The 22,506-nt window shown below is 39.3% G+C and overlaps 1 protein-coding gene across 1 annotated transcript in view; it reads right to left on the bottom strand.

Annotated features, from left to right (window-relative positions):
- Nucleotides 1–810: 810 nt before the first annotated feature.
- The window catches only part of ZNF800 (zinc finger protein 800), a 70,530-nt gene continuing 48,834 nt past the window's right edge, over nucleotides 811–22,506 (bottom strand). The window contains exon 6 of the mRNA XM_049780887.1: nucleotides 811–3,680. Coding sequence (XP_049636844.1) covers nucleotides 3,482–3,680 — 199 coding nt within the window. The 3' untranslated portion in view covers nucleotides 811–3,481. The remainder of the gene's footprint in view (nucleotides 3,681–22,506) is intronic.

Raw genomic sequence — 22,506 nt, forward strand, 5'->3', positions numbered from 1 at the left:
ATGAAGGCTTTTTAAAACACATCACCATTGGCAGAAATCATGAAATAAAAATATTTATCTAAATAAAAATGTAATATTTCTGAATATTAGACATTACAATTAAATTGGCACATCTATGACAAAGGGCAAAATGTCTGCAGCATATAGAAAAAACATATGGTTAGTGGATTTAATATATAAAGAACTCTTACAAATCAATGAAAAGTGGCACAAACTCCTAATACAAAAGGTGAAAATATGATCATCCATCAATCCATTCCCTCAACAGATGCTCACAGTGCACCCGATACTTGCCAAGAATTGTGCTAGGAGCTGGATTACAAGTTGAAGAATCTGAACAACCATACACTGGGTTTTTCCTCATTAACTTTGTATGAAAAATGGACAAACAGACCACAGTACATGAAGTTACAACTTGAAATAAAGGATTGGATTAATCTAGGAAAATTAATGAAATGAGGCAGCAAAAGGGAGGAGGGTAATAATTTGCAAGCAGATGCTCTCTGCATGGGTCTTTTTGAAGATGTTGCATTTTAAAAGTTCTTTAAAGCATACAGTTGTAGTAGGGGAAAGGATAGCTAAGGAAAGCAGCTTTAGCAGATATAATAGCATTTACTAAACCCCTGAGGTCAAAGAATAAGATGATCTTGGCATGAGATGTCTTGGTAAAAGACAATAACAAGAAGAATGTAGTTGATTGGAGACACAGTAATGGTCAGGTGGTACAGAGCAGTGTGAACTGTGCTAAGTGCTGGGTGTATATCCTATGTATAATTTAATTGATTCAACTTCTGAATAAGGTCAATGTACCACTCTATCAAGAACATATTTAGTGGAGTCAGGAGTGGGAGTTAAGATTAGGTAGGACTTGGAAGTTACAACAGTTGCATGACAGAAATTCTGCTTAGGACTAAGCTAACATTGAATGTAGAAAGAAACAGCAGAGTAAAGATAAATTTGCATGAGAATTCAGAACAAGATTCAAGAAGGACTCCTACACTCTTGGTCAGGCAACTGTTTTGGTAGTGGTACTATATTCACTATAAGAGGGAAGAGAAGAGAAACAGATTGGGGCAGAATGAGAATTAGAATTTGCATGTATAAAATTTGGAAGAAGAGTCATCTAAAGAAAGATATTAAGAAATTGTATATGTTGAGTTTAGAAATTTAAAATTTGTGTAAGATAATACTTACATTCACTTAAGTCATTAGCACAAAGTGGTACTTAAATCCACAGCAATGGAGAAGATAGGAAAGAAGATCCAGAACAGAGGTGAGAAGCCTTAACCTTTCAAGTGAGTAGAAGGATATGGAACATAATGCTGAAAAGCAATGAGTGCATCAGGAGGGGCAAAAAATCCTGGAGATGGGTAGAACTAAGGAAGCAGAAAAGCATCCTTTAGAATAGAATAATAGAAGTGCCTGATGGCCACACTGATGATGGAGGAAAATGAAGTCATGGTATACATTAAAAAGCAAAGCAATTAGACTCAAGTTTCCTATACCTTGGGCCTGTAGCTGAATGTGGAGCTGGTGAAAACTTTGGCAACAACACAAGTTTTCCAGATGCAACAGGACCAAAAGTTAGTCAACATCAACCACATCATCGATCTGAGGTATTTTCTGGCAGTGTTCATCCAATGTTGCATTTATTGGGCAAAAAATGGGGTTGCAAATGAGAAATAGTGAAGAAGGCTTAGGGAAGAAAACAAAGCCAGCACAAAGGAAGAAGTCCATGAAGGAAGCTGATGGAGAATGCAGGAGACAGGCTTAGGTTAATATGAGAGGCCCTGAGGGCATGTTTACAGCTCATGGAATGGCTAATTTTGAAACAGACAAAATGGGAGATGCAGAAAAGAGGGAACATAAAATTCTGGACATAAAATCTTGGAAGGTGAAAGGGAATAAACTCTGAAGCACAAGAGAAGAAGCTGACTGTTAAATCTTCCTTCACAGAGGAAGAAGGGTACCACTGTAGCTAGTTTGGAAATAGGAGGAGAAGATCTTGTGGGGGGATGATGAAAACCTTTGTGCACAAAGTCTTCTATTAATAAATTGTGAAGTAAACATGGAGGGCATCTGAAAATGTTGAAGAGCTAAAAAAAAATCCATAAAAACATGAAATTAAAAAAAAATCAGAAGTGTGAGAGTAGGACTATGGATGGAACAGCACCACTCTGAAGTTTGAGATGAGCATTGAAAGCTAAACCAGTGGTTGAGTTCTATAATTTTCTTGAACATAAAATGCTGAGTTTTCTAGTCTGGCCCATGGAAGACAAATCGTAGATTCATCCAGAGTTGTGATTTCATCAGGAATGCAAACTGGAAGAAATGGGGGTTCAAGACTATTCAGAGCACTGTATTTCAAGGAGAATGATTTGCTGGGCCATGCCATCTAGGAAGGATGTAAAAAGGAGTTCAAGAGGAAAGCTAATAAACATTGGGGGGGGGGATGAGGTTAATGAATTAAGACATAGATGCACAAAAGATGATGATCCAAGTGGAATATTTGATAACATTTTATTTTAGATCCTTCCCAGAAGCAGACACCAAGACAGGGTTCAACTTGTAGGAGTTTTATTAGAAGAATATCTGCGAAGGACAAGGGAAGGAGTCTTGAGCAAGGGAGAAAGGAGGCCTCCACTCCACTCCAGTGAAAGAAGTGGAGGATGAGGGAAGAAGAACCAGAGCCTGGTTCTGAGGGACTTTTAGCTTGGCTGCCGATCGTCCATCTAAGGAACTTAGAAGAGTCCAGTGTTTCGCTTGAATGGGCCATCACTAACAGCCATACTGTGCTCAATATTAGAAAGGAAGGAAGGAGGGAGAGGGAGAGGATGGTTTCCAATCGAACCCTATAGCGAATTCTCCCAAGGACAGGGTTAATAAAGGACTGGCTCTGGGAAGCAAAGAAATGTTACTAGAGATAAAATTATGAGAAGGCCTGGATGAAAGAGTTTAAGTTCCATCAATATTGTGCACTATTGGCTCCCAGTGTGCCTAAACTGTATAATCATTCAAATCATCTTCGATTGGTGGAGGAATTGTGGTGAGATTGGAAGAGGGTAGTGGAGTGGAGGTCACCTCTGGACGCTAGGATTTGAGAACAGTGATGGTGAAACCAGGAGCCAGTCTTAGGAATTTTTTACATAAACGAACAAGAAATCGATAAATTATGAGGAGGGGCAGGGGCTAGCACTGCCTTGCGGTGGATTTCGGAGGTGGCCAGGAGAAGAAAGGAACAGGAACACGGAGACTAATCTCCGCACCTGTAGGCCCTAAGGCACAAGGTTCTGCTGAGGACGAGACTGCGCGGGAAATTTGGGGGCAAGCTGGGGGACAGGGTCCAGAGCAAGGTGGCGAAGAGATACTGTGCTCAAGCAAACGCCAGGGACTCCGGGAGTGCGAGTGCGCTGGTGCAGAGTGGAGTGGACGCAGTCAAGTTCGGGAGGCTCCTGGGAGATGGCGGTCGGTGCGCAGGCGGTCAGGGGGCCATGGGTTTGCCCCGACCCCGGCCCCGGCCCCGAGAGGCGTGCTGGCGCTCCCGGGCGGCACCACAACGAAGCTTGGCGCGACAGCTGGCGGCGGCCTGACGCGTGGTCACGGCGCCCGCCGATGGACAACGGTTCCCTGGGCCAGCTGGGCGCAAGGTGGCGGCGCTGCGGGGAGACGGCTTCCCGAGGCTTCAGTCCGCAAGGGCGGCAGCGGTCCCCAGGGAGGAAAGACAGAGACACGAGGTTAGAAACCTGAGGAATGCGCTGGTGTCTCCAGGGACCTGAGACCCACCCGCTCACACCCCTGGCTGCTTCGAGGTTAGACTCGGGCCGCAAGTGCTTCTGCAGTCTGCAGGCATGTTTAATCAAAACCCATTCGTGATTGAACGTTTTGATCCACAAGTTCTGGGTTTAAAGCTTTCCCTTAAGGAATAATTAGAATACATACAGAGGATTCGGTTCAGTATCTGTAGTGGCAACATATTTTAAATCAACTGCAAAATAAAATGAAAGAAAATATGAAAATAGCCTGTACCCAACACTAAGGTGTTGGGGTGACACTAAGGTGTCGACTCTGTCATACTAAACATAATGTTAGGAAATGATGCCAAATATATGGGAAAAGTATTTAATGCAAGGAAAAGTTTTATTCCTCACTGGCAGTGGGTTGGGCTGTATGTAAATATATATACATATACATACACACATATCCTACCCCTCATCTTTATGAAACTGGAAACACATTAAAACGATAAATGGTTACTTCCAGGTGCTGCAGTGTGGTAATCTATGTATTTCTCAAACTGTATACAAGAAACATATCCTACTTCGTAATAGAAATGCAATTTTATTAGAAAGAATGTTACTTCTTATGTACCCATTCCTCCAATTCAAATTTATGAAAATTATATTGTGTGAGAAGGTAGCTATTAAACCATTTTAATAATGATTGAATAAATAGTACTGAGTAATTTATCTTCCTCAGTTTCTGAGAAATCAATAGTATAAGAATAGACTATTGTTTAAATATTATACAATCAAAACTAGTGCCTTTTGTGAAGTTGTTTTATTCTTCTCTTTTAATCATTTCTACTTGGGAAAAAAGCCCTAATTTGACATGTTCTTTTTTAAGGGGAAAACAGTGACAGTGTGAAGAAGAGCTATCTCTTAGCTTCAGGTGATGCTTGGGGGGCCTTATGGGATATCAGAAATCATATGAGCTCAGCTCACAAGCAACTCACAACATTGCCTCTCCAAACCCCAAATTTGGCTTGCAATCTCATAGAAATGAAGAGTAACGTTTTCTGAAACCAGGAGGGGGTGGAAAGCCAGCCATACTTTTGGATCAAACTTTTTATAGAATACCAATTTCATAACAATATATTCAATGCTTATCTCTTTTAACTAGAAAGAACATAATTAGAATAAAAGCAAAATATTACAGTGAGCCAAAGTCTAAACTTTAACATCTTGGTCTCCTAATCACAACAAATTTGTTTTTAGCAGGTATCAATCAATACCTGTGAGTCTGTCTTGTTAAACTTTTTTTTGGGGGGGGAGAGTGCTTTGGCACAACTGGTGATGCTCAAGGGTTATTCATGACTCTGTGCTCAGGAATCACTCCTGTCTGTGCTTAAGGGGCCTTATGGGATTCTGGGAATCAAACTCAGGTCAGCCATGTGCAAGGCAAGCGCCTTTCCTGCTGTACTGTATCAGTCTTGTTAAACTTTGTAACAGGAAAATGCACACAGGTGACAATAAAAGCGTTAAGGATAAGGATCTGGAATTGGAAGATGATTCATTATAAAATAAATCCTTAACAGCATTTTAAGTCAAAGTAACTTCTGAATTGTAAGGTTGATTTTAATGATGTGCACCTCTAAGCTTGATGGTTATTGAAATGTCACTTTAAAATTGTTGGCCTAATAAGCCATAGAAACCTGCAAACTTTCTACTTTCTCATATAAACCAATGGCATACTTTCAGTTTAAAAACTGTCAAATTAGGCCCGGAGAGATAGCACAGCGGCGTTTGCCTTGCAAGCAGCCGATCCAGGACCAAAGGTGGTTGGTTCGAATCCCGGTGTCCCATATGGTCCCCCGTGCCTGCCAGGAGCTATTTCTGAGCAGATAGCCAGGAGTAACCCCTGAGCACCGCCAGGTGTGACCCAAAACAAAACAAAACAAAACAAAAAACTGTCAAATTAAAAAATTGTCAGATGGACAATTTCTATAGAGCCAAAAGTTTATTTTGACCAACTGCTTCTTAAAAAGGTTACAAGCACTCAAAGCATTATCCCAGAGCCATACTTTTCATTAAATTATTTAACACAATAGGACCAACTACCAGTGAAACAGAAGAGCACTTAATTTTAGCAGTATTATGCAATTTTCAATATCCATACAATTTCTTTGGGGGGTTAGGGTCACACCCACGGTGCTCAGAGCTAACTCCTGGCTCTGCACTCAGTAATCACTCTGACAAGGATTGGGAGAATCATGTAAGATGCTGGAGGACCACAGTTGCATCAGCTGCATGCAAAACAAGCACTCTACCCCACTATTCTATTACTTCAGCTCTCAATATCCATAAACTTTTGAATTATCCTACACCTGTGATTTGGTACTGTTTCAGGCATTGTGCTCAGACAGTAAAAATAAAAATAAAAAAGATAATATAATATTTTTAAAGTCTATCTAGAAACTTGCCTTCTAATTATAAAACAAACCCATACTTTGGGGTTCAGTTTTTAATTTCTAAATCACCCCCCCCCCAATTTACCAAAGCTTTTCTTCTTATATTCTTCAGGTGAGAATTCTTTTTGTTTTGTTTTGTTTTGTTTCTTTTTGCTTTTGAGCAGCACTCAGCAGCACTCAGAGGTTACTCCTGGCTCTGCCCTCAGAAATCACTCCTGGCAGGCTCAGGGGACCGTATGGGATGCCAGGAATTGAACCCAGGTCTGGCCTAGGTTGGTCCTATGCAAGTCAAACACCCTACTGCTGTACTATCTCTCGGGCTCCAGGTGAGATTTCTAATTCTGTCACTCCTTTGTTGGCATTCACACTGAGTACTTCAGTGTATCCACACTAACTAAAGTATTAGTCCTTAATTTTTCTGGATATTAATGACATCTAATCATCAACAAAATTCTATTAACCATGGACTTTGTTTCCAGACACATACTTAGCATTGCATATACCACATGTTTTATTCCATTGCACTAAAATTTATTTCCTAAACCAAAGAAAATACAGTTTTTATGAAAATAGGAAAACAGTATTATGAAGGATTATACTTTCCTCATGTTGTTATTTTTCATGAAGGAAAATGGCAATTTCCTGAATAAAAATAATTTTGTAACACATATGGCAGTGCGTATTAGAGCATCCTACTGGCTCTGTGCTCAGGGATCACTCCCAGGGACCACTGAACTATATAGTTGGCCATATGCAAGGTAAGAGCCTTTACCCCTGTACTATCTCTGTACTATCTCTCTGGCCCTGTGAATTTGAAAGTTAACTTTTCAGTCAGGTGAATCTCAAGAAGTGATTTACTTGGGTGAAAGTTTATGGCTCTGGACATGGCAAAACAATCATATTTTGATAATCAACTGTATAATCTCAAGACAACAGTGCTGACTTAATTCACAAAGAAAGCACCAAAGTATATTCCATAAAATATTTTGTCAGATGGGGCCAGAGCAGTGGTGCAAGTGGTAGGAAGTTTGCCTTGTACTCACTAACCTAGGATGAACTGCGGTTCGATCCCCCAACACCCCATATGGTCCCCCAAGCCAGGAGTGATTTCTGAGTGCATAGCCAGGAGTAACCCCTGAGTGTCACTGGGTGTGGCCCAAAAACCAGAAACAAAATATTTTGTCAGATTAAGAAAGCCTGTGTCCTGGAACACTTAATTACCTCTAGACTTTAAAGTTAGAATCAAGTCACTTTATTTCCTCAGCCTGCAGTTCAATGAAGACTTTTGGAAAGGAAATAAACTTCTATCTAGTACGTAGATAGAAACATAAACTAAAAGGTGGTGATAGATGCTGAAAGAGAAAGAGGGTACAATAACATGGCTATTCTTTTGTGACCAAAGCAGGAAAACCATGATGTAACATCACAAGGAAGTATCTGCAGCCAGGCTATTCCTTTTTCCATCCACTTGAATAATTATCAGGAGTGGGGAGAGACTGAGCTATGTTAGTATTGACATTTTTCTATTTTCTAAAATGTACCCCCAAATAGAATTTATCTTGATGACCTCAAAGAGCCCTTAAAAGCATGAAACTTAATGCACCCAACTCATCAGACGTACTCAACTCACTTTTCCCCAACTCTGGAATGAGTGTAATCTGTCCACAGAATCACTAACTCAATAGACTTTTAAAAAGACCATGTTTAAGTATCCTTGCATCAAATAATTTGACTTTCTACTTCTTTAACATTTTTTCCTATATCTATACTTTTGTTCTCACAGCATTTCACTCAGCAAAAATGATTCTCTGCATCTTTCACCCATTCAAACTCTGTTCATCCCTTGAACCTCTGAACAAAACTTTGCTGCAATCTGAAAGGATCTATCCATATTCCAAATTCCCAAAAGATTTACTATCTGGCGGTTCTCAAAGAGCAATTTTTTGTTTGTTTCTTTGTTTGGGGCCACACCCAGTGACGCTCAGGGGTTACTCCTGACTATGTGCTCAGAAATAGCTCTTGGCTTGGGGGACCATATGGGACACCAGGGAATCGAACTGCAGTCTGTCCTAGGTTAGCGTGTACCAAGGCAAACAGCCTACCACTTACACCACTGCTCCGGCCCCTCAAAGAGCAATTCTGAGACCACCAGCTTCAAAAATACACCATAGATCATACTTTTACAGACACCCAATAGAGCTGTAGGAATTTCTCCATAAAATCTATTCAGCCACTAATCAAAGAATAAGTCATCCCCCAATGGAGAAGTGAAGGCTCACAATGCTTATTGTAATTGAAATGACCAATAAATTTATCTCAAATATTATTTCTGTATTTATTTCCACATTATTTTTTATTTTTAATTGTATAGTTTCAGATTTATAAGTAATACCATTACTGACTGTCAAATTCACTATCATACTATCTCCACTCCTAGATTTTTTTCGTTATCATCTTCCAACTTTATGGCCAACCAATCATTTTCAGGATTCAGATGGTACTATCATTTTCAAAGTAACTCTACACTCTTAAGGATTTACTCAAAGCTTGAAATAAGATAAACAAAGTTTAATGGAAAGCCTGGCATCATATATTCAAATGAAATATAAAAATAGTAAAAAATATTTGTCTCTGGATACATATACAACTGTATTATATAATATGTAGGTACAGACTCAAATATACAATTATAGATATTACAGAGCCAGGAAGTAAGTTGATAATCATTTTCTCAAGTTGATAAATTCACATTACAGTAAGATAAACTGTGAGGAAAGAGAATATTCTGGCTATTCTGATAGAAATTTTCAAAAAATCAAAATCTCAGACACAAAAAAGGCAAAATCATGCAGAACCAAAGGGCACTGTCTTAAATATCTCACAGATTTAAAGTTAAGGATGAATAAAATATCTAAAATAAGTAAAGAATAACTTAAAATGTAAAAGATGAACTGTATCAGTCATCAAAAGAAGTGGTCCAATAATTTTGGAATTACAAACATTAAAGGAGATCTGACCTCCATATCAGTTATACTATTTTACTATATACCAGGCATTGATTGTCTTATTAGGTGTCTTACACCTGTCTTACCGGTGACTTTATTATGCTCTAATAAGGTGAAATGTGTTAAAAAAAAAATCATCATTAGGGGCCGGAGAGATAGCTCGGAGGTAAGGCATGCCTTGCATGCAGAAGGACGGTGGTTCAAATCCCAGCATCCATATGGTCCCCCGAGCCTGCCAGGAGCGATTTCTGAGCGTAGTTCCAGGAGTAACCCCTGAGCACTGCTGGGTGTGACCCAAAAACGAAAAAAAAAAAAAAAAGAAAAAAACGAAAAAAAAAAAAAAGAAATCATAATAAACATATCAGTGAGAAAAGAAATCAAGAAGGGTCAGAGAAATAGTACAGTGGGTAGGACATTGCCTTGCACATGGCCTACTTGGGTTGATCCTCAGCACCCCATATGGTCTTCCAAGCACCACCAGAAGAGATTCCCTAAGCACAGTTCCAGAAGTAAGTCCTGAGCACCACTGGGAGGGTATGCCCCACTCCATTTTTTTTGAGAAAACCAAATTTGGGTCATTTGTCTAAAGCCTGGCATCAGAGAAAGAATTCCCTTTAGATATCCAGACTGAGTATATTCCTATGTGAAGTATAGGAAGTATACAAGTGTATTCCTATGTAACATCTATATTAATATATCACATGTACATGTCTACTTGTTACCAAAAGCAGGCTCAAAAGGCCTTCTGATAATAATTTAGATTTATATAAACTGACCTTTTAAGAGTGACTATCTACATGTAGATTTGCCTTCTGTAATAAAATATAACAAACCTAAGAATTCAGTATGTCTGAAACTTCTCACAGCAAATTTAAAGAATAATCTAACATGGGCCCGGAGAGATAGCACAGCGGTGTTTGCCTTGCAAGCAGCCGATCTAGGACCAAAGGCGGTTGGTTCGAATCCCGGTGTCCCATATGGTCCCCCGTGCCTGCCAGGAGCTATTTCTGAACAGACAGCCAGGAGTAACCCCTGAGCACCACTGGGTGTGGCCCAAAAACCAAAAAATAAAAAATAAAATAAAATAATCTAACATTTTTATGACGCTACCTCTGAGACTGGTTAGAGTACACTGGGAAGAGTATTAAAGTCCTCTAGTACTTAATCACATATCAATAAATAATCAACATTCAGGATCAGTCTTAAAGAATAGTGAGTCATAAGGTGGGTGTTGGGTGGTCCCTCCTGGAGGGGGTCCCAAGCTTTCCCCACCCTTCCCTCAGTGAAAAGGGGGGAGGGCACAGGGAGGAGGGCAGGTAGATCCTGGCTTCCTTTCTCTACCAAATTATTTCTTGATCTGTAAGCTAGCTCTAGCCAGCATGGGGTCTGGGGAGACTCCAGGTCGAAGGCTTTCTCCCTAGCTTGGGCATGCTGGGAGCCTTGGTAGGCCCCCAGCCGCCCCCCTCTCCTGCCCCCCAGCCTCTAGGCCTGCCTGGGGTGGCAGTCCAGGTGGCCAGACAAGGTGGGTGTCGGGTGGTCCCTCCTGGAGGGGGTCCCAAGCTTTCCCCGCCCTTCCCCCAGTGAAGGGGGGAGGGCAAAGAGAGGAGGGCGGGTAGATCCTGGCTTCCGGTTCTCTACCAAATTCTTTCTTTCTTCCCAGTCTACATGTTCAAAACCGTGTGGGGGCTATCGCCCCCGCGCACACCGTATATATTAATAGTATATCCTATCCTTAAGTTATGTTTTGTGTATGTAGAATGTCCATCTGGTATTCTGCCCTTTTGCACATCCCTGTAAAGCTCATTTTCACTCCTTAACTCTATCACCCCCAACCATCAGTACACCCCATTTACCTTTTGTAACTTCAGTACTTCACTGTCCTAATCACACACCAAAGTGGTGCACTGGATTTAACAACCCCCAACTATTTTAAAAGACTTAAAATGGATATGCATGGCTTTTGAATATTTTATGTCTATTTTCTTTGACAGCTATAATCTTACTAAATTTCCCTTATACAATGAAGATTTTCCCCACTTTTTATCTTTTCTTCTCTCTGTGAGCTGTTCAATAAGGAATATTCGGTGAAGGAGTCCCTCAGTTTAATGGTTATGTTTAACCATGTCATGGGGTTTTTAGGACTTGTTCTTGCAGCCCCCATATGGGCCTATAATGCCAAGTGGCATTGTTCCTTGTTTGCATAGGCACATTAAAATGGGAAAATACTATACATACAAATAAGTTTTTATCTAATAGATGTAGCAACACAGAAATCTTGTAGGACAATGGGTCCTTACACCCTGAACATTGACATAATTACCTGGCACAGGCCTCAGAAGAACGGGCGTTTTCCATTCACCCCTGAACAATGGAAGCTAACTACAAAATATCCAAGGTCATTTATAACATCATCTGGAAGCAATCCTCTACCAGGGAAGACCCTACCACTGCTCTGACATTGACCTACTCAAAGAGACTTCCCTCAACACTAAGAAGTCTTGACAACAACGACCTGCTTACAGGACAGAGCTCTCTACATTGCCCTGTTATTGTGAGGTGAAACTACAGGACGCTCTACACCATCCTGACTTCAATTTAGGATATGCAGATTCCAGGATCTTTAATATAGAAACATGATACCAACAACAGAGACTGTGAAAAATAAAAGTGTATTGGCACTACAGACAATGACTTGGATTGGACAAACTAGTTTGCCTGGAGACTAGAGTTGGTCTTCTGCCAAGAAACTTCAGGGGTAGGGTCTCCTTGTACTTAGACCAAGGCTTTTCCTTTCCATGTCCCTCATATTTTGGTGGGCCTATGCAAACAAAAACTGCAACTCTAACCATTTTTACAGTGCTCCTTTGTCTCTAATCCTTAAAAAAAAAACCCACTTAAACTTTTGAGGTTAACTTAAACTAATATGCATGTGCAAGGAAATGTAAGAAAATACTATGCCTTCAAAGTTTAAGGAGTTACATAAGTTTTATGGCCTTAGATTGATTTGTGTACTGCTAAGAAATGTTATAATGTACTACAATCTGGGGACTTGAGGGACAAAGTAATTGTACATGGGTTCTATTTTACTTTTCTTTTAATGTTCTTTGGTTGAAAGTTCAAAATTAAGGTATCAGCAAAGGGTTTTCTTCTAAGAATTCTATTTATGGGTTTGTCCTCTTTCTTTGCATCTTTGTTCTCATAATTAAAAATAAATTTATTTAAAAAAAAGAATAGTGAGTCATGTCAAAATTTTCTATAAGGCCTGGAGGGTGGATAGGTTTTTCTGTCTTGCTTTGCACCAATATACAGTGCTATAAGATTTCCTAATACACACCCACTCACCCCCCACACACAAATACAAACATAAAAAAAGAATCACTTGATTTAAAATGGAATTAATTTTAAAAAAGAAACAAAGCACTGTCTTATGCAGTTAGAGCTTAGTTTTTACAGTAAAGAAGACAGACTGTTTGGGTTTGTATTTTATAACACAAATTGATACTTATTTTGCTTACTAAAATGTCATATAAGAAAAACTATAAAGTTTGAATAGAATTTAATTACAAACTTCTACAAAAAATTAATATAAAAATTTACGGGGCTGGAGAGACAGCATGGAGGTAAGGCATTTGCCTTTCATACAGAAGGTCATTGGTTCAAATCCCAGCATCCCATATGGTCCCCCGTGCCTGCCAGCAGCGAATTCTGAGCATGGAGCCAGGAGTAACCCCTGAGCACTGCCGGTGTGACCCAAACCCCCCCCCAAAAAAAATTACATGTCCAAAAACACATACAATATGCAATTATTTTTGGAAATTTTTTTCTGTTTGGATATTCTGGTTTTTTTGTTTCAGATTAATATGCTCTAGACTCATACATATAGTTAAGGATCTAATAAGATTTATCAAAATACATTATAAGAATTTATTTCTCTATATTTGACTATGAATTGCAGAGTGTAATTAAGAATAATTGGGCATTCTGTCCATGGTTAAGAATAATTAGGGGCCGGAGAGATAGCACAGCGGTAAGGCGTTTGTTTGCCTTAGATGCAGAAGGACGATGGTTCGAATCCTCCCATCCCATATGGTACCCCGAGCCTCCAAGGAGCAATTTCTGAATGTAGAGCCAGAAGTAACCCTTCAGTGCTGTCAGGTATGACGCAAAAACAAACAAACAAAAAAAGAATAATAAACATAAAAATAGAACTAATCCTGTGAATCTCAAGAATATAACTTTATTCTACCTCTTGTTTTGTTTTTGGGGCCACAGCTGGTGGCACTCAAGGGTTACTACTGGTTCTGTGCTCAGAAATTGCTCCTGGCAGATGCAGGGCCCATATGGGATCTGGGAATCAAACCAGGATCTGTCCCAGGAAGTCTGCCCTACAACTTTATTCTATTAGTGAATTTTGACTAGTGGGAAATTATTGTGAAATAAACTTCTGAGCTAATTTTTTCCAATCAATAACTGGGTAAATAATAATGTTTATGATCAGAATTACTCAGTGCTGTGATCCTAAGAAATAATTAAGGATGTCACTAAGTATCTAATGTAAAATCAAATATAAATCCTTAACCTCTTAAAAATTCTATCATGAACATATAGCATATCCAACATTTGTCCCTTTTTTGTTTTCTTCTGGGAGCCAAACCAGTAGTGCTCTCAGGAATCAGTCCTAGTGGGTTCAGGGGACTATATGGGATGCATATGGGATTGAACATGAATCAAGTACATATAGGACAAATACCTTATATGCTGTGCACTGTTCTAGCCCTTGTCAACTTTTTTTGGGGGGGGCCACACCCGGGGGTGCTCAGGAGTTATTCCTGGCTGTCTGCTCAGAAATAGCTCCTGGTAGGCACGGGGGACCATATGGGACACTGGGATTCGAACCAATCACCTTTGGTCCTGGATCGGCTGCTTGCAAGGCAAACGCCACTGTGCTATATCTCTGGGCCCCCTTGTCACTTTTTTAAATCATTTTTCACAGTTTTTGGCCAAAAGATCTAAAATATTTCCTACAAGATTGTATTCAAAGATACATAAACCCTGATCAAAATTAAGGATATATTTTTATACAAAGCAATGCAATTTTTATACAGAACAACACAAATAAAATTTTTATACAGGGGGGTGGTGAGGTGGCGCTAGAGGTAAGGTGTTTGCCTTGCAAGCGCTAGCCAAGGAAAGATCGCGACCGCGGTTCGATCCCTGGCATCCCATATGGTCCCCCCAAGCCAGGGGCAATTTCTGAGTGCTTAGCCAGGAGTAACCCCTGAGCATCAAACAGGTGTGGCCCCCCCCAAAAAAAGAAATTTATACAGAACAACACAAATCATCAGGAATATCAAATCATAAAATATTCAGGAAACCTGAGATTTAAAAACTTCTGAGATTTAAAAATTTAGAAAAATAAAACATTTGTGATTTTATATACCAGTTTGCACTGGCATTGAAATATTAAACTATTTTCTATATACTGTAACTATTTTTATAGTTTAGAAATAAATTATTTCCCTTAAAGCTCATCTGACATTTTTCTCTCAAGTAAAAAATATAGCAATCAGCTATTGCTAGTAATTTAACAGTAATAATTACATTCATTTTAACTTCAACATTATAAATCAATGATCAATTGATCAATTATCAATTTCTGAAATAGAAATGTTTTATATATAATACTATAATGTGCTAGAAACAAAACTTAGTGATTTATGCACATTTAAAAAAAAGTCAGTTCGACAATGAGGAAAATCTGAACATCCTGACCTCAGAGCAGATTAACCTACCTTACCAGCTAACGACAAGACACAACCAGAAGTCTCGGCACCCTTTGGTAGGTCCAAAAGCCAAGATCGTGATTTATAGTTGACTGGCTGCTAGAACTACGACCAGACGGTATACATCTTGGGACCAAAAAAAAAAAAAAAGCCCTAGTTTAGGGTTTGAACTATGACCTGCACAATAACCAGGATCCCCAGTCCCAAAGGTCCGGCAGAGAAAATTGTAACGGAACAGGGCTTTTGGAAGCACAAAGAAAGATGCTATCCTAGGTGCCACCCTAGGATCAGGGCAAAGACCAAGATCACCAACCACAGAAGATGGTTTAAAATGATACGGAGGTAACAGAACCTCTAGAACCACAAAGACTGACTTCATCATAAGTCCCACCTCAGGAGCTGTGCAGATACTGAGACCTCTAAACACAGAACAGAAGTCTTCCACACACCAAAAAAAAAAAAAAAAAAAAAAAAAACCACCATCGGGAGAGTAAAGGCTCCTGAGCAAAGTCTAGTGTTGATCCCATGACAGTATGCTCCAAGGACGGAGAAACCCCATATCTCTTAGGCCAAGTGAATTCCTTTTCGAATGACCCCAATATTTACTGTGCCAGGGCAGGAGGGAAAAAATAAAAATACAAAAAGCACAAAACCTTGGTTATTATCTATATATTTTTTACCTCCATTTATTATTGTTGTTATTATTTTTATTCACCTATCTATTTTGGTCGATTTCTCTGTTTGGGAGTGATTATTGAAACTGTCCCCAACCATACTTATATTTTCTCTTCCTTTCTTTTCTTTCGTTATGTGCTATGCCATGTTTCTCATTTCAAGACCATGGTGTGTTTTTTTTTGTTTGTTTTTGCTTGTTTTGCTTTTTGTTGTTTGTTTGTTTGCCTGTTTTTTTTTTTTTTGTGGTGCTTATCGATACAGCTCAAGCCCTCACTAGATATTTGACACTTCTTTTGGTACTGGTGGAGTGTTTCACCTTCTTTTTCTCCATCTCTCAAATCGATGATGAGAGCCTCTAGAAGGATTCCGCCCAGTTTCGGGGTATTAGATCCTTACCCCAGTTTATTACTTTTCTCTTTTTCAAACAAAACCACGCAACTTGAACTAGCTAGTCCTGCCTCCAGTTAGAGGGGGAACTAAGGGAGGCATCAAGACCAAACAGGTGCAAGACTACTAAGTTGTGGGTTAGATAAAGAGGGGACCACATATTCAAGCCGACCTGGGATGAGGGAAGAGGAAATGGGAGGTAGGACAGAAATGGAGGTGTAGGGAGGACAATTTGGTGATGGGAATCCCCCCTGATTTTATGTAAATATGTACCTAAAATATTATTGTCAACACTATGTAAACCATTATGATCAAAATAAAAAAAAAAAAAGAAAGCAAAAAAAAAAAAAAAAAAGTCAGTTTTGGGGGGAAGGAGAGATAGCATAGCGGTAGGATGTTTGCCTTGCACACAGCTGACCCAGGTCAGATAGTAGTTCGATTCCCAGTATCCCATATGGTCCCTAAGCCTGCCAGGAGCAATTTCTGAGCACAGAGCCAAAAGTAACCCCTGAGCGCTGCCAGGTGTAACCCTAAAAAAAAAGTCAGTTTTAGGCTGGAGTGATAGCACAGTGGTAGGGCATTTGCCTTGCAGAGGCTGACCCAGAATGGACACGGGTTCAATCCCTGACAACCCAAAAGGTCCCCCAAGCCAGGAGCAATTTTTTAGTGCCGAGCCAAGAATAACTCCTGAGTACCACTAAGTGTGCCCCCCCCGAAACAAAACAAAAAACAAAAGTCAGTTTTGTAAATAGTAAGCAATATAGAAAAATGGAAGGTTCATGGAACAAAAAATATATTTGGGTTGGTTTTAAAAAGTGGAGTAAAGAAAAGGCTGTATAAAAAGAGTGTATGATAAGCTACCATTTGCATAAAAGTGAATGTATACATTTATATAGTTAAATGTAGATAAAGTTACTCTTAAAACCCAAGAAACTGCTAACTTCTTACTTCTGGGGAAGAAATGGGAGAACTAAGAGATGAAGAAGAGAAAACTTACCCTTTACAGCACATCTCTATACTGCCTTTACATTTTTTTTTATATGCAGGAGCTACTACCTGTTAGAATAATCCTTAAGAGATAATAATGCCCAGAGACAAAAGAGATGAGGTCTAGAAAGACCGACTCACAATATGAAGCTTACCATAGAGTGGTGAGTGCACTTAGGGAAATAATTACACTAACAACTATCATGACAATCTTTCTTTTTTTTTTCCTGGTTTTTGGTTCACACCCGGCAGCGCTCAGTAGTTACTTCTGACTCTATGCTCAGAAATCGCCCCTGGCAGGCACAGGGGACCATATGGGATGCCAGGATTCGAACCACCGTCCTTCTGCATGAAAGGCAAATGCCTTACCTCCATGCTCTCTCCAGCCCCTATCATGAAAATTTTAATGAGTGAGAGAAGTAGAATGCCTGTCTTGAATACACTACATGGGGGAGTTGGGGAGGAGGAACGAAGGGCATTGGTGGTGGGAATGTTGCTCTGGTGAAGGGGGATGTTCTGTTAATGACTAAAACCCAACTACAATCATGCTTGCAATAATGGTGCTTAAATAAAGATTTTATATATACATTCTGAGTTAATCTTCCAATAAAAAAAGAAGCTTCTATTCTTGACTTCTTCATTAACTACACTTGATTCTGTGAAATGGCCCCAATTTTCTCCATTTAAAATAAAATTATAGGGTTCAGAGAAATATTATAGGGGTCAAGATACAAACATGCCTTGAAAGGGGACATTCCTGGTTTTATTCCATATCAGGAGGCTCCAGGGCATGGCTGGAAATAGCTCTATCAAACCCCAAACACCTCCAGGGCAATCATCAGCATTGCAGGCCCAAGAAGCATGCAAATTAGCACTCACATAGATCTGCTGGTCCAAATGACCAAGAATCTCTAACCCTAACCCTAACCCTAAACCCTAACCCTAACCCTAACCCTAACCCTAACCCTAGAACCCATAGAGCACCACATAGTTTTCATTTTGTGAGCACCACTGGTGCTCAGGGGTTCCTCCTGTCTCTGCACCAGGAATTACTCCTGGTGGGCTTGGGGGAACATATGGGATGCTAAATATCAAACCTGGATCAGATACATGCAAGGAAAGTACCCTTAACTGCTGTACTATGGCACTGGTCCACAGAACATCACTTGGGAGTCCTCCTTCCTTACAATAAATAAAATGAATGAAAATAAAATAAAATAAGGTCATAACAAATCTCTCAAATGCCACCAGCATCAACAGAAAAAAATGTTTCAAGAGAAGGTATCTAGTGGACAGGAATGTGACCCACCTTGATACAAAAACCAGACAGAGATGCTGCCAAAAAAGAAAATTACAGACCAATATCCCTGATGAACACAGATGCAAAGATCCTCAACAAAATCCTGGAAAATAGGGTTCAATAGGTTCAATGCCTCAAGAAGATATTCACTACGATCAAGTAGGTTTCATCCCAGGAATGCAAGAATGGTTTAACATCCTTGTTAAATGATTAACAACATCAACAACAAGAAAAATAAAAATCACATGATCATATCAATAGATGCAGAGAAGGCATTTGATAAGGCCCAACACCCATTCTTGATCAAAACTCTCAGCAAGATGGGAATGGAAGGAACCTTTCTCAATATAGTTAAGGCCATCTACCAAAGCCAGTGGCAAATATTATCCTCAATGGAGAAAAACTAAGAGCCTTCCCTCTAAATTCAGGCACAAGCAAGGCTGCCCTCTCTCACCACTCCTATTCAACATAGCACTGGAAGTGCTTGCTATAGCAATTAGGCAAGAAAAAGATATCAAAGGAATCCAGATAGGAAAGGAAGAAGTCAAGCTCTCGCTGTTTGCAGATGACATGATACTCTACTTAGAAAACCCTAAAGACTCTACCAAAAAGATTCTAGAAACAATAGACTCATATAGCAAGGTCGCAGGCTACAAAATTAACACACAAAAATCAATGGCCTTTCTATACACCAATAGTAATAAGGAAGAAATGGACATTAAGAAAATAACCCCATTCACAATAGTGCCACACAAACTCAAATATCTTGGAATCAACTTGACTAAAAATGTGAAGGACCTATACAAAGAAAACTATAAAACTCCGCTCCAAGAAATAAGAGAGGACACGCAGAAGTGGAAACACATACCCTGCTCATGGATTGGCAGGATTAACATCATTAAAATGGCAATACTCCCCAAAGCATTGTACAGATTTAACGTGATCCCTCTAAATCAGGAGTCTCAAACTCAATTTACCTGGGGCCGCAGGAGGCAAAATTGGGGTGATCCTTGAGTGCAAAGTCAGTAGTAAGCCTTGAACATTGGGGGGTGTGACCCAAACAACTAAAACAAAACAAAAAAGGATTCCTCTAGGGCAGGGCCACAAAATGTTGTATGGAAGGCCAGACCCCTGCTCTAAATATACCTGTGACATTCTTCAAAGAAGTGGATCAAACACTTCTGAAATTCATTTGGAACAATAAACACCCTTGAATAGCTAAAGCACTTCTTGGGAAAAGAAATATGGGAGACATTACTTTTCCCCAACTTTAAACTGTATTACAGAGCAATAGTTATCAAAACAGCATGGTCTTGGAATGAAGACAGACCCTCAGATCAGTGGAATAGGCTTGAGTACTGAGAGGATGTTCCCCAGACATACAATCACCTATTTTTTGATAAAGGAGCAAGAAATACTAAATGGAAAAAGGAAAGCCTCTTCAACAAGTGGTGTTGGCACAACTGGTTAGCCACTTGCAAAAAAGTGAACTCAAACCCCCAGCTAATACTGTGTATGAAGGTAAAATCCAAATGGCTTAAAGACCTTGATATCAGACCTGAAACCATAAGGTATATATAGAACAACACGTAGGTAAAACACTCCATGACATTGAGACTAAAGGTATCTTTGAGGAGGAAACAGCACTCTCCAAACAAGTGGAAGCAGAAATAAACAGATGGGTATTCATATATATATATACACATATATATATATATATATATATATAAAACCGAAGATAAAGAAAAATAAAAGACATTTTAGCAATAATTCTCAGAGACAAAAGAAAGGAGGGCTGGAAGGTCCAGCTCATGACATGAAGCTCACCACAAAGAGTGATGAGTGCAGTTAGAGAAATAACTACACTGAGAACTATCATAACAGTGTGAATGAATGAGGGAAGTAGAAAGCCTAAAAGCCTCTCTAGAGTACAGGTGTGGGAGAGTGGGGAGAAGGGAGATTTGGGACATTGGTGATGGGAATGTTGTACTGGTGGAGGGTGTTCCTTATATGACTGACACCCAACAACAATCATATTTGTAATCAAAGTGTCTAAGTAAAGATACTAATAAAAACTATGAAAGTAAAAATTTGTAAAAGCTGGAGCAATAGTACAATAAATAGAGCCTTTGCCTTGTATGCAGCTGACCAGGGTTTGATACCCATTATCCAATATATAGTACTGTAAGCCCACCAGAAGTGATTCCTGAGTGCAGAGTGAAGAGTAACACCTGAGCACTGCCAGTGGTCCCAAATAAAAAACAAAGTGCAAGTGAATGTTGTGAATTCACAATAACAGAGAAATAGGTCACCATGGATTGTAAATCTCAAGAACAGATTCACACACTCCCCCAAACAAGTGGAAGCAGAGATAAACAGATGGGAATATATTAAGAAGCTTCTGCACCTCAAAGGAAATAATGCCTAGAATACAAGAGCTACCCACTGAATGGGAGAAATTATTCACCCAAAACCCATCACATAAGGGGCTAATATCCAAAATATACAAGGCACTGAAAGAACTTTACAAGAAAAAAATCTAATCCCATCAAAAAATAGAAGAAACTAACACTTTGTCAAAGAAGAAATACAAATGACCAAAAGACTCATGAAAGAATGTTCCACATCACTAATCATCAGGGAGATGCAAATCAAAACAACAATGAGGTAGAATCTCACACCACAGAGACTGGCACATATCATAAAGAACAAGAACAACTAACTGGTGCTGAAGGGGATGTGGAGAGAAAGGAACTCTCATTCACTACTGGTGGGAATGCCATGTAGTCCAGCCTATATGGAAAACAATATGGAGATTCCTAAAAACAACAACAACAACAACAACAAACTGAACTCCCATATGATCCAGCTATACCACTCCTTGGGATATACCCTAGGAATACAAAAATACAATACAAAAAATCCCTTCTTTACATCTATATTCATTCAGCACTATTTACAATAGCCAGACTTTGGAAACAACAAAGATGCCCTTCAACAGATGAATGGCTAAAGAAACTGTGGAATAGTATGCAGCCATCAGGAGAAAAGTCATGACATTTTCTTATACATGGATGTACATGGAATTTATTATGCTGAGTGAAATAAGTCAGAGGGAGAAAGATAGACACAGAATAGTATCACTCATCTGTGGGTTTTAAGAAAAATAAAAGACATTTTTGTAATAACTCTCAAAAGACAATAGAGATGAGGGCTGGAAGGTCCAGCTCACTATATGAAGTACACCACAAAGAATGGTGAGTGCAGTTAGAGAAATAACTACACTGATAACAGAAGAATGTGAATGAATGAGGGGAGTAGAAAGCCCGTCTCAAATACTAGTGGGGTGGGAGGATAGAGAGGTGAGAGATTTGGGGCACTGGTGAAGGGGAGTGTTCTTTATATGACTGAAACCCAACTACAATCATGTTTGTAATCAAATTGTATAAATATATTAAAAAAAGAAATTCTGACTTTTACTAAAAAAAAAAAAAGAATAGATTCACAGAGAAAAAATAGAACTCTGAGACCTATGATAAGCAAAATCATGAAACTCCCATGGAGGAAATTAGTCAACGGACAGTCAGTTTTGTTAGGAAACTGAATTTCATCTTGGTCACAGTATGATTTTTAAATAATCTGACTTTTAAAAGTTAGATATTATTTTTAAAAAACCAGGGTAACAAATTTGCTTTGCAGAATACTACACAGGAGAGATGACATGTAAGCAATTAAAACCAACTGGTTCAAATACAAGATCACCATTGATCTAGAAGTAACTTTCAATGGAGCTCTAATGTATGCAAAACTCTCTTTTGCTTTTTTGTTTGTTGCAGGGGGAAAACTTGATAATACTTCAGGGGTTACTCCTGGTCTATTTCCCTCAGAAATTACTGCCAGAAGACTTGAAGAACTATATGAAGTCCTGAGTATTAAACCTGGGTTAGCTGCATGCATGCAAAGCTAAGGCAATACCATATTGCTCCTGCCCTGCAAAACTCTTATTAAACAGAATTTGTGGTGACCCTCCATTCATATTTTATTTCAGATATTAAGTTTCTACCACAATTTTTGCACTCCTAAGTCAGTTACAATCAAAATTCATAAAATCAGGAAATCAAGAGATGCTGGTATTATCCTCCCATTGTGTATTAGGTTCTTAGTGATGGGTCAGAGTGCTGT

Source organism: Suncus etruscus, chromosome 1 (genome assembly GCF_024139225.1).
Source record: "Suncus etruscus isolate mSunEtr1 chromosome 1, mSunEtr1.pri.cur, whole genome shotgun sequence".
In the NCBI taxonomy this organism is placed as follows: domain Eukaryota; kingdom Metazoa; phylum Chordata; class Mammalia; order Eulipotyphla; family Soricidae; genus Suncus; species Suncus etruscus.